Consider the following 14,260-nt stretch of genomic DNA (forward strand, 5'->3'; position numbering starts at 1 on the left):
GTGCCTACATATGCAAATTAACCGCCATCTTTGTTGGCAGTTAACTGCCATCTTAGTTGGCAGTTAATTTGCATATCACCCTGATTAGCCAATGAAAAGGGTAGCGGTCGTACACCAATTACCATATTTCTCTTTTATTAGTGTAGATAGATATCAAAAATTAATTTACTGGCACTCTTCTATATGACCATATGACATCAGGTCTAATTAAGAAAGTTTATTTTATATATATATATAAAAGGCTAAGTTGACTCGCGATATGATGTGCGATACATATAAAGCTCTCGCTGGCGCCAGTTGCCTGCATGTATTTCAATCTGTCAGTGTCAATCATGAATTTGGTTGACACTTCTATTATAGAGAAAGGGTGAATAGTGATATTAAAATATTTCTTCTAATTAATTTCCTTTCAATGTGCATGAATTCGTGCACCAGGCCACTAGTTTTATTATAAACATAGGCTGGGATTTTCAATGCATTTCAAACTACTTTGAGATATTGACAGCTGTGGGAAAGGATCTCAGATTCTTTCTCTTCCCTCTTCCAAACAGGATTAACTCTAAAAAATTAGCAGATAATTACTGCTTTGTTCTAAAGTCATCTATAATCCATTTTACCTATGATAGCAGGTTAAACTGAACACGTGTTTAAATATAAAATATTTTGTGTATGTAATAGAATAAAAAGGCAATATGCCATTGCATATTTATGTGATATAGGGCAAAATTTTAGCTTACACACAAAAAAATTTATTTTGTATAGTTTTTTTTATTTCCCATATGCTTATGACAATGAAATACTTATCAATAATTTAATTAATGTTTGTTTACCAAAATGCAAATAGTAAAAAGGCATTTTAACAATTAGTGGATTTAGCGCACTGTCACAGAAAAATTAATTCATTGAAAAACAAGTGATTTGTATTAATTTTTAAGTGCTGCAGATTTTCTGGACTCTAACCTCTAGATGGCAGTAAACTGAATTAGCCAGAAAGGTTAATTAGGTTTCTGTTTTAAAATTTGGTCTGTAGGGGCCTCTGGGACTACTCTTCTAGATTACTAATGAAACCACTATTTTCTTGAAGAATGCTGTCTTTTGACAATTTTGTGTCTGGTATTGTTCCAAAAATAAACTGGAGAGTTTTAAATAACTACAGCTTTTCAATATCACCTATAATAATGCATTAAGCATTTTCCAATGAATGAGAAGTGTATTTTTATAGCTCACTATACTCTGAGCAAGCTAGAGGGAGTGACCACTTATGAGAATGAATCAGATCCTCCTAGAAGAATACCCTGATTATAGAAAGCCTGTCAGACATCATCTGTAATTTCCTTTTCTGGCATATATCTTCACAAGGGCAAGGCATACTTGAGAATAACAACTCATTTTTGTTTTTTTATTTTTAACTACTTACTGCATACAATTATTTAAGATATAAATATCAGAATCATGTGATATAAATTTGTTGCCATGCCTTAATTTCACAGACTCTGAAACTTTAAAAATTAAATTCAGATTCAGGGTTAGTAATTATAAAGCTGTGATTTAAAGATACTTTAACATATATGCTAATTTAATAGTGACTAGTGAAAACTGCATGTATATTTATATATTTATACTCACCAGCACACAGATTTCCTTGGTGATATGGACAAGAGAAATCATCCTTTTCACAGTATTTTCCATATACTTTTCCAAGCTTAGTTTTATGACACAAACATTTCCCACAAATACAAACTCCTCGACCGCTGCAAAAAGGTTGATCCTTGTGTGACTTGCAACTCTCAGAAGGGACTTGATCTTCATCAAAATGACATTTATTCTCATCACACTGGAAACACTTGGAGTCTAGTAAAGTTTCATCTACACACTTTCTTTTAGGTCCTCTGATTTCATCACACTGACAGCTGCAGTTTCTGTGTATATGAATTTTAGTGGTTTCATTGAAACCAATAGGTTTGATTATTGCATAGCTTTTTCCTCCTGTGACATCACATTTTTTCATTGTAACTGTTACATTGAAAAGAACCTAAATTTGGGGTAGGGGAAGAGAAAAATATATGTTTTAATTATTTTTATTACCAATATTATATCTGTTAATGATATTTTGAATCAACATTCCATCTTACAGAAATTAATATTTATAAATTGCACATGCACTCTTTCATACATAGATGTAACATCCCTCTTTAATTTTACAGGTTTTCTAATTAATGAACTAGAGAGTTAAAGGATGCATTGACTCCTACTTTCTCTGATTTAGTCAAGGAAAATATATCCAGGACTCTTACTCTCAGTACTTCAGATATCAATGCAAGGTGATACATTTGTTTTAGTGGAGAGGTTAGTCCATAACGAAGAATCTGGGCTGGGAGATATTGGTTCCCTTATGAAACTACAGAATTTCTTTCTCGTCAAATTTTTCCTTTTTATCTATTTTTATTTTTTGCACACAATTGGTTTTATGTGTCTATCTACATTTGTTAACCCACCTTATGATCTAAGGTACTTTGACAAATAAGATTATATGGTTTTTTCCATGTTAGACTGAAATCTGTTATAATTTTAAAATAATCTGTACTAGACTTTTTGTTTGGAATAGAGATAAATATATATAAAGATATAAATATTGGTAGGTGGGTATCTATCTATCTATCTATCTATCTATCGATATTTCTATATATCCCAAACAAAAAGCCTAGCACAAATATATATGATACTATGAAATATCTAAATTTAGGCTTATATATTATATATATATACATATATATGAATTGAAATCAGAATCAGTCTCATAACATTAAAATCAATGCAGTTGGTGTTGTATTTGACAAATTTTTTGTCTTTAAGAATGTTAAGGATTAATAGATATGTACAATAATATAGTTACTGCCAGTATTAATAGTAGAGCAAAATGTAGGGTTTATATAATTAAGAGGTCATATAACTCTTCCTAAGAGTCAAACTGTTTGTATTGCTTTCTGAAAGTGAGGAGAATGAATTAAAATAATTAATAACATCATACAGTATTAGAAATGGAAGCACAGGGAATTATAAATCTCCTAGTCCAAGCTATTCATTTAAATATGAGGCAGCTGATGGCTCAAGAGGTAAATGACTCACTGGAAATCACTTCATCCAAGAATAATTCCCTTTAAAAGCATGTTTTGGTGTGTTTACTCTCTATTGTGCTGGTCACTGGAGAATCTCTATCTCCTCTGGTCCTGTTTCCTGATGCTACCTTAATCTGGGCCTCTCTTTTCTACTTTTCATCCATTCTTAGTTAAATGATGACACTTCTTTTTTATTGTTCTAACAAATTTCCCTGCCTCCTCCTAGATCATATGAGTGCACTAGAGGCCCGATGCATGAAAATTCGTGTAAGAGTAGGCCTTCCTTCCCCTGGCTGCCAGCACTGGCTTTCCTCCGGCACTTGGGACTCAGGCTGGCTTCCCCCTGGCCCTGGCTTTGTCAGGAAGGACATCAGAATGATGTCTGGTCTAATTAGCATATTACCCTTTTATTATTATATCACAAAATGAAATAACCACAATAACAAAGTGAAAGATTTTGGAATTCTTAGTCTTTATCAACTGCTCCATAACTCCCATTCTTTTCTGTGGCTTATTCACCTTCAGTTTCACATTTGCTCTGAGAGTTTTCAGATTTGAAACCAAAAATATTATTGTCATCATCATAAGTGCAGACACTACTTATGTGAGGAGCTTTGATTTCCCAATATTTAATGGCTGTGACACCTAGATTTAAAGATATTGTCATTGAATAAGTATTTAATATAATATATACTTAACTTGAGAGTTTGAGATAACAGTCAATGGAGTTAAAACAAGTAGGAACTTTGCAAAGAGACAATAAAAGTTACTTTGAAGTCTAAATAAGGTCCTTGGGGTCAGAGGCAAGTAATTTTTTAGGATGTTTTGATTTTCTGTGAGGAAGCATTCCAAACAGCTTAGTTTACTTGAAATAGGGAAAACGCGCACCCACATACTTCGTCATTGCTCGTTACATTTCTGCATCCTTCTGTGCCTCTCCTTCTGGTCCCATCTGGACAGATCGCGGTAATGTTTAAATAGATGCCTTTTACCTGGTTTTCCACCTGAACTTTTACTTCTGAAATAAGTTTCTGCAGAGACATCATTTTTAAATTTTATACTATAGCATTATCAAATGTAAGCAACTAAGTTTTATTGTAATTCTAGATTTAACAAGATTCTGTCTCTATTAAAGGAAGAATAAAAACATCATTTCCACATAATAACCCAATTATATTTGAAATATGTAAGAAATACTGAAGATTAAACTATCTGCATTTAATTGCTCTATTTTAAGTATATTTCCATGCATTTCTTGCATTTTGATAACTTCAAAGATAAATCTTACTCAGCCTGTTACAAAATAATCATTTAATCCAATAATATTTATATTACATAATAAAATTTAAATAAAACATTGAGAACACATACCATCAAAGAGGGTAAATCTTGACAGCTTAAAATCTGAAACATGCTTCTGACAACTGTTCAAGAAACATTTCAGTTTCAAATACTTGAGATTATCATGAAGGCTAAAATGCCTTATTAATACAAAATTGAAAAGAAATTTTTGGGAGGCAATTTCTATACAATAGGCAAAAGAATTACCTGCCCAATATGGTCCTATATTAGTAAGTTCTCCATGAATGAATGGCCTAGGATTTTTGCCAAGTTCCTGAGGCTTGCTTGTGTCAATCAAATCTGTTCCAATTCCTAATACTGAACTAGATCCCCTTACTGAGCAGAAAACCATCCACTTATTTGTGCAAACTTTGAAAAATGATTTATGTAATGCCATTTATGTAAATGTATCAAGCACACACTAATTTCTTCCATTACAATCTCTGAGTTCCAAAAATTCTAACTACATTAAATATATACTGTAGATCTGTATGTATTTTCATTTTATAAAACTAAGAGTCTACACATGCTAAAATCCTTAACATACACTTGTAAACAAAAGGAAGGAAAAAGATGATGTATAGACCTAAGGAAAGAGTTAGTGGATGGATATGAAGAAAATAAAATAATTTCTACTGTCTTCTAATTCTTTTACTTGAGTAATTTTTCTTCAATTGTATAATCAATAAAAACATGTATGCTAATTACAATTAATCGTGGAATTATGGTAGTAACTCTTCATTTATTTATTTATTTTTTAAATATATTGTATTGATTTTTTTACAGAGAGAAAGGGAGAGGGATAGAGAGTTAGAAACATCGATGAGAGAGAAATATTGACCAGCCGCCTCTGCACACCTCCTACTGGGGATGTGCCCGCAACCAAGGTACATGCCCTTGACTGGAATCGAACCTGGGACCTTTTGGTCCGCAGGCCGACGCTCTATCCACAGAGCCAAACCGGTTTGGCTGGTAGTAACTCTTTAAAACAAGATACTTCCTCAAATTAGTAAATTTTATTTTGGGTTAGGTAAGACTATATTAGCCACATTTTTTATCTCCCAAAGAGCTCATTCATTATAATCACTTAATTGAATAATTTTGGCAAACCAAAACTTTTAATGGTATACAAATAGGGTTGATATGGTGATGATTTGACAGGTCAGAAGGAAATTCCTCATATGCTGAGTGCCCTTCTGAAATTCTGCGTATCTTATAACCTTGAACTAGTTATACCAATGTTTTCAAGCAGGGTGTTGAAGACAAATATCTAAAGTGTTGATCACTTTTGGAATTTAGAAGTTAAGCTCCAGACACAGGCTTAACCTTCACTTTTAATGACTAAAAGGTACAGAGGTAGAATCTATTTTTTGTAATGTATAATTGTTTTATTCAATATATTTTCCCTTAATTTCGGCTAAATTACTATTGTTTTTAGAGTTATGATTTTTATGTCATTTTAATTCTACTGGTGGTGTTGATGTAAAAGATAAAAAAATAAAATGTAATTAGTACATTCACCATGTACTAAATGTGTATGTACTTTTATAAAATTCTTAAAAATGAAGTGCAAAAAGTGAAAGGTTAGAATGAAAATATTTTTATTCTTTTTTCCATCAATGAATTGTGAGTTGTTTCTGTTGGACTGTGAAAACAAAATGAAATTTCAGAAGAATTTTGAAAATATAGATATATAAAATAATAACAGAATTTCAACTTAAGGAGAATACTTAGCCAGAGTAAGTTTTTGTTAGATTTACTAGTATTTTTCATTGTTTAAGGTTAATCAGAACTGCAATTAGCTTAGGGCTTCACATACCTACCTTAGGCAAATAAGAAATCTAAAACCAAATGCTGCTGTTTCCTTTTCTTTTTTTTTTTTAATATATTTTATTGATTTTTTACAGAGAGGAAGGGAGAGAGATAGAGAGTTAGAAACATCGATGAGAGAGAAACATCAATCAGCTGCCTCCCACACATCTCCTACTGGGGATGTGCCCGCAACCCAGGTACATGCCCTTGACCGGAATCGAACCTGGGACCTTTCAGTCCGCAGGCCGACGCTCTATCCACTGAGCCAAACCGGTTTCGGCTGCTGTTTCCTTTTCATTGGTGCAGCCTGATACCAAGGCAAGTCTGTCAATTTATATTAGTTGTTTGAGGTAATAAGTGGGTTCATATTATAAAAACTAGGGTGGCTTCTAATACTGTGAATTCCTTCCTTATTTTGATTATTCTTGAGAACAAACTATGGATGGGAATGAATTGTACACACAATTGATTTTCTTTTCCAGCAGATGTTGCATGGAGAAAACGAGTAGAAAAGCCTGGGATTTCTCACAATGCTTGGGCTACTATTTCTGCTATCCAACTCTACTGTGTCAGAAAGGGAATCAGAGAAATTTGGGAAATGAGACTTTATTAATTGTCCATGAATTTAAGGTATAATAAAGCATGTCTTTGGACGCTATGTAAAATTAAAACAAAAGAACACAAAACAAAATGGGTGGCATCACTTGGGGTCTGGGGTTAAGGAAGACCTGGATTCTATTCCTGCTTCTTCTGCTTGTTAGTTGTCTGACCTTTGCTTAGCTTCTTTGGGGGTCTACAAATGCGTAATGGGAATACTAATCCCTGCCTTATGTCAGGTGTGCAGATTAAATGAGGGCACATGTGAAAAGTAACTGGTTCTTAGTGGAATTAAAGTAACAGTCACTATTATAACAACATCCTAACAGAAAATTCTTTTCAGGAATGACAAAGGTTGAAAGAGCAGATGTTTCTTTACATCTTGGCATTGGCATCCACTCTTCACAGCCTGGGGACAGCATACAACTGTCAATAAAATAGAATATCTCTTAAGGTGATTCTTTTGCTCAAACTAGTTTTATAAAACTGCTAAAATAACTGATTGGACAATCAAGTGATTGATCCGGGAAACCCTCTTAGTAATCTCTATATCCCAGGTTTTTCATTTTATCTGACAGGTTGCCACTTTAAATACCAGTATGGATTTCTTACTTTACCTTTATGATATAGGAAGTTGTGAAATATCTTGGTAATAAAGTGTATTCTATAGTCCTGATTTGCTGACTCACTGAATGTTTGATTTGGAAGGAAATTTAGATTTCCTGCAGCCCAACCTGGATTTATTGTCAGCGAGACACACCGAGGCACATAAGGCTGAAGTGACTTCCCCCCAAGGTTCCATGGCTTGTCAGTGGGAGAGCCAGGACTGAATTAGCTTCTCAATTCTAAATGTAATGTTCTTCCTACCACGCCTTTCAAGATGATATGGCACTAGTTTGTACCTTGTCATAGAAACTGGGGTTAAAAATTATTTGGAATATATATGTACATACCTGATAGGCTTCTACTACCAAATTATTAAGGTTTGCAGCCTTGGATTCTATTTCACCAGCAATGGTACCAGGCAAGAGGGGTAGAAGGTCCTAGAACATATACCAATAAAATTTATTAATGACAATTAATAAATGGTTTAGCAATGGTTTAACAGTCAACAAATATAAAAATTCTTGTAGTTACCAGTGAGCAGTGACATTACATGAGTCAAAAAATATGAGAAAAGAAGATGGTGTGTATATGTGTATATGCAAGAGTGTGTATGCATGTACAAATTACATGCTGACCTAAAACCCAACCAAAGTACAGGCCAGCATTTCTCAAAGTATATTCCATGGAACATAGTATCAAGAGATTTTAAAAATGAAAGGGTCCTAAGAGAAAGTAAGTTTGCCAAGTTCTACACATAGTTTCTTTCACTTAGAGACTCAAAACGTACATTTGCAAATTAAAGGTTCAGAGAAGTCCTGCAATTCAGAAATGATTTAGCATTATTTGGTGCAGCATTTCCTACCATTTCTTTTAAAAAATATATTTTTTTATTTAAGAGAGGAATGAAGAGGGAGAGAGAGAAACAGAAATATCAATGATGAGAAAAAAATCACTGATCAGCTGCCTTTACATGCCCCCTTCAGGGGATCAAGCCCTCAACCCGGGCATGTGCCCTGACCAGGAATCGAACTGTGGCCTCCTGATTCATAGGTTGACATTCAACCTCTGAGCCACACCAGCTGGGCTCCCACCATTTCTTTAATTACAAAATTCTTTTGTTATGTAACATATATAAACATTTTGTAGAATGACTGTTTCATGGAATGAACTTTATCACGTGTTGGCCCAGACTGGAGAAAAAAATAATAGTTACAAGTGGAAGCTTCATGTGGTAGGTGTTCTTGATGGATCTTTTTAATTACTGAATAATTATGGAGAAGACTCTAGGTATTCCTTGTGAGAAAGCAAAGCCTTGAGGTTTTATCTGAATTATAGATAAAATAAGAACAGAGAAGAAACCAGTCTGATTAGAGTGAAGGATGCATAACCTACAAGGAATCAGATTATGGAAAGTCTTGAAATCCATTTATACACTCATTTTTTGTCATTCATAAGTATTAAGTTCCTGCTGTATGCCAGCCACTATGTAGACACTAACAACTTGGAATTGTAGGTAATAGGGAAAATGTATTACCTGTACATTTTTAAAATCCATTTGTAAAACCTTTGTTGAGCACCTATTGCGTGCCACTTTGGAAACGCTAAATTGCTAGGCCACTTACTTTCCATTCTTTTTTTTTTAAATATATTTTATTGATTTTTTTATAAAGAGGAAGGGAGAGGGATAGAGAGTTAGAAACATTGATGAGAGAGAAACATTGATCAGCTGCCTCCTGCATACCTCTTACTGGGGATGTGCCCACAACCAAGGTACATGCCCTTGACCAGAATCGAACCTGGGACCCTTCAGTCTGCAGGCCAAAGCTCTATCCACTGAGCCAAACCGTCTAGGGCTACTTTCCATTCTTAAGGATCCCACTGGTCCATAAATAACAACTTCACAAAACAATGTCCACATGAAACAAAAGAAGGAATGCACAGACCCTAATGGGAGGGATATCCAGGAAGCATTTGAGGGTTGCTAAAGGTTGCCAGGGACTGCTTCCTGGAGGAGTTGACACATGAGCTGTGTCTTAAAGGATGAGTAAGATTTAGTCAAGTAACAAGGGAGAAGGGCTTCCAGGCATGGTGGGTGCATGGCAAGAACATTGGCACAGATGATAGAGCTTGGTGAATGGTGTGCACAGGAAAATTAGAAGCATGGCTGGAGGGACAGATGTAAGACAAAAATTGTAGGGGATGAGTCCAGAGAGGCAAGCAGGGACCAGATGGTCTCTTATGCTACATTAAAGAATTGTTCCTTTATATCAGAGGGAATCCTGAGAATATTTTACCTTAGGGAGCACTTTGGTCACACTTGTGATTTAAATAAATCTAAATGTGTTCCCTCATCTTTACAATTGGGCATATTATTTATATTACCCTCATTTAATTAAGAGTTGTTAAGGATATTAAATGAATTAATAAACTTGGTGCCTGACAATAATAAGTACAGTGGGGCCTTTACTGACAAGTTTAATTCATTCCGAGACCGAGCTCAATAAGGAGCTTGTTAAGGAGCTTGTTAACTCAAATTACTCTGTCAACTCAATGCAAAAAATCAGCCGAGAGACAGCTGGTATCTCAAAAAACTCATTAGTAGGGACACTCGTAAGTCAAGGCCCCACTGTATTCAATAAGTGGAAGCTGTTACTGTCATTAATAAAGTGGTTTGGGCATTGGATTTGGGCAAGAGTCCTACTTCTGTGGATGTTAATGGTTGTTACATTAAAAGGTGGGTTAGGTATATACATTTGGGAAAATAGTGAATTAAATGAAGTTTCACTATAGATTTCTAAAGAAAGAAAGTATGATTAAAGTAGTGCTTTCAGATTGTCAATATGATAAGTAGCCAGGTATTAGGGAAGCTAACAGAGGGAACACCAGCTTCAGGCAAATGGAAATGGGTTCAAGTATATATTGAAGACAAATTAAAATGTAGTTTATCTGAAGTATTAAAAAAATAAGTAAAAGGCATCAAGAGTAAGGAAGCACAAGGATGACAAAAGAGATGAAGGAAATCCAAGAACAGACATGTGCAATGAAAATTAGGGTGTAACAGCATCATGGAAATGAAGAAAAAAAGGGTTTCTTGGAAGAAAGAACCTAAGACTGCAAAAAGCAAGCTATAGTAGAGTACAGAAGAATAATGTTGGTAGAGGGGGATGATGGTCCTGCGATGCTGCCAGAATGACATATCTGCCAAATGTCTATTTTGCTTGTGTGTCTCTCCTAGCCAGAAGGATTCTGGACACAAGATTATTCTTATGTGGGAAGGCTCTGGCTGGTCAGCCACTTCCATGGCTCCTCTTGTTCTTTGTTTTTTTTTTTGGATGACCTTGACCAAATCTAGGTAAGCTGCTGCTATTGACAAGCTGATATTCCCCATCATAACCCTCCTATATAATAAAAGCCTAATATGCTAAGTGTCCGGTTGTCTGGTTATCCGTTCAACCAATTAAAGTATAATATGCTAATGATATCCTAAGGCTGCTCAACTGCTCGCTATGATGTGCACTGACCACCAGGTGTCAGACAGTCGACCAGTCGCTATGACGTGCACTGACCACCAGGGGGCAGATGCTCTGATTGGTAGATTAACTTGCTGCTGAGGTCCAGTAGATCGGGACTGAGTGAGACGGGTCGGACATGCCCTGGAGCCCTCCCACAGTCTCTCCCCAGCTGGCCAACCTCCCACATCTCTCCCTGGCCCTGATTGTGCACCAGTGGGTCCGTTGGCCTAGCCTGTGCCCTCTTGCAATCTGGAACCCCTCAGGGGATGTCGGAGAGCCGGTTTTGGCCTGATCACGCAGGTCAGGCCAACGGACCCCACTGGTGTATGAATTCGTGCACTGGGCCTCTAGTCTATTATAAAGAACTAGCACATAAGCAGGACTCTAGATGTAAAAGGTGTAGTTGGAGTGTGAACTATTTTTACATTATTGTCACAGTTAGTACCGCACTAAGTATCCGTGCCCACACTTGATGCTAGTTGCTATCAAGAAATGTTGTTGTCTATTAACTTTTCTGAGAGTTGGCCTAGCGAGGGATGTTCCTGTTAATGGACAATGAAATAAAGAAGGGAGTGAACTTTAGTAGCTTGATCCCACACATATCCAAACATTTCTTAGGAGGGAAACCACATGGCTGACATAAAAACGTGTTTTGTTGGGAAGGGTTATGGTTTTACTGGAGACATTTAAATTGTTTAAAGAAATAAGATCAACATCAATGTATTAAATAATATTTTATAGACAAAAGCTCCATGAAAGCTTATAGCATTTGTTTAATGAAAAGGGATGAATTTAACATAGTACACAAAGTATTAAGTGCCTCTTTAGATTAACATTGTGATCAAAGTGATATAACTGAAAGATAATCCAATATTTAGACAGATATATTAGTGACAATCACATTCTGAAGCAAAATTCAATAAAAAGTGTTTAAATGCAAGTATGTGCATATGCATACATTCTGCTTAAAAGCAGAAAACCCTGTACTCAAATTCCAAGTTGTCACTTTATGATAAAAGTTCTATCTCAGGTCCATCCTCTCTAACATGTGAATGGTATCTGATTCCATTATTGCTGGCAAGATGAAAAAGATAACAATAGTATGTGAACTATTTAGTGCAGCTTCTTTCATAGAGTAGGTACTCAAACTAATAGCAATTATCATTATTTTACTGTTCTCTATAGTTTACAGATCTCTCAACGTATTATTCTACTTAACCTTTTTGTCATATATATATTATAAATCTGTTTTACTTTGATAAATAAAACTTACATAGAGCCAACTGTGACATTCTTTGTAAGAGTGAGAAAGCTTAGGATGAGTAGAAGGGGAATAAAATTTATTTTAGTATATATGAGAAATCTGACAATTTGGAAATTGGTACATCTAGTGATATTGTTAGATAATGTAGTTGGTATTTTTTCTTTCTGTAAATGCTCTTCTAGAAATTAAACTCATAATCTCAAATAACAACTTCATACCACGCACCTCTCAGAGAGGTGATGTCAAACTTTACCTGCAGTGGTCCCCAGTGCCTAGTTACATTAGCCACAGATCATGTGACTGAGCCTAATTAGTATCATGTGGCTCAAGTTTAAATTACTATGTAGTTTTTATTCCCCCTTTTAGCCTCCAATTCTAATTGTGTTTGTTTAAGGGAAACTTTTCTTAACCATCTTGGTTAACATTTCTGTATTTGGGCAAATAAGTGAACTTAGTAAAAAACTAATTTTATTAATTTTGCTTATAGCCTAAGTTCTGTGACCCATATATTAAATGTATATACAAAGACATAGAAGATAGCCTTGTGCTTAAAATACTATCTCTAACCTGAGTAACTGCTATGATCTGAATATTGTGTCTCCCTCCCCAAATTCATGTCTTGAAATCCTAACCCTCAAGGTGATGGTATTAGGAGGAGGGCCTTTGGGATATGATTATGTCATGAAGGTGGAGCCCTCATGAATGGATTAGTTCCCTTATAAAAGAGGGCCAGTAGGAAAAGCTCCCTTGCCCTTTTCACCATGTGAGGTTACAGCTGGAAGTGTCACCTATGAAACAGATAGTAGGCTCTCAGGAGACTCTGAATCTGCCAGTGCCTTGTTCCTGGACTACCCACTCCCCAGGACTGTAACATTCATGTTGTTAGTACGCCCCCCCCCAGTTTATGGGTTTTTGTTACAGCAGTCCAAATGGACTAAGATAATAACCATAAAAAATATGCCTTTTTTGGTATATAACGTATAAATGCTGTGGTAGAAGCAAATCAAATTTTTATGAACTGCATTTAAATGTGATATGAAGCCAATTCATGAAGAAGTTGAAAAAGTATTAGCACATGGATTTCCATAAGAAAAATTTTGCCCAGAGCAATTCGTAAAATATAAATTGAAAGTAATGGAAAAATAATTTCCAAAAAATATTAATATAATATAATAATAAATATAATAATAATAAATATAAATATAATATAATAAATATAAATTCTACCAGGTAAATTCTTATTCCTTGTTCCTAATAATATATACACTATTAAAATAAATGCATGACAGTTTGCATAATGTTAGTAAATTAAAGAGAACAACTAAAGGAAAGACAAGTCTAGCTGTATTGGGAATATTTCTAAATGGCAGCAACTACTTTTCAAATATTTTTGCTTTGACAAAAAAAAATACAACAATTTGCCAAGCATTCCCCCTTCTTAATTTTTAAAACCATTCATATTTTAAGGAAAATTAAATCCATATGTTTTTAAACTAGCTTATACTAAACTCACAGTCCAAGATATAAGCAGCTTTTGAAGCCTTCTTAATCTCTTTCCCCTTCCAAAAACAGGAAGTTACGTTGACCAAAGTACACAAAATTTAAATCTAGAAAGTTCTAGTTTGATCAAAAGCTCATTAAAAAAAAGGTCAGCTGGACTTTTAAGCTTAAAAGAACACATTTATTTTGAGCCCTAAAATAAATCTATTTTAAAAGAAAATTCCAAGTACCTTGATGCAGGTTTGTTAAAATTACAAATGTTTAACAGATGTTTAAATAAACCACTGTTGACAGGAGAGTTGTGGATTAATGGCCATCGTTGAAACCCCTTCCCCTTTCCTCCATGAAGCACATTATCTTTTAAGTACTTTATCTTTTATGTCTAGTATTTCACTAGCAGGAACACTCCCTCTCAGCCAGCTGTTGTGGTGACGTCACTGCTCCTCTTCTACTCCCCCTTTGTCTAACCCATCACACATTGTTTCTCTAAACTCTGAAAATAATTAATAGTG

The 14,260-nt window shown here is 34.9% G+C and overlaps 1 protein-coding gene across 1 annotated transcript in view; it reads right to left on the reverse strand.

The window, feature by feature from the left end:
- The window catches only part of ITGB8 (integrin subunit beta 8), a 78,816-nt gene that overhangs the window by 9,426 nt on the left and 55,130 nt on the right, over window positions 1–14,260 (reverse strand). Inside the window, 4 exon segments of the mRNA XM_006779035.2 lie at window positions 1,627–2,032; window positions 4,013–4,147; window positions 7,820–7,959; window positions 11,478–11,526. Coding sequence (XP_006779098.1) covers window positions 1,627–2,032; window positions 4,013–4,147; window positions 7,820–7,959; window positions 11,478–11,526 — 730 coding nt within the window.

The sequence above is a fragment of the Myotis davidii genome, unplaced genomic scaffold, assembly GCF_000327345.1.
Source record: "Myotis davidii unplaced genomic scaffold, ASM32734v1 scaffold168, whole genome shotgun sequence".
Taxonomy (NCBI): Eukaryota; Metazoa; Chordata; class Mammalia; order Chiroptera; family Vespertilionidae; genus Myotis; species Myotis davidii.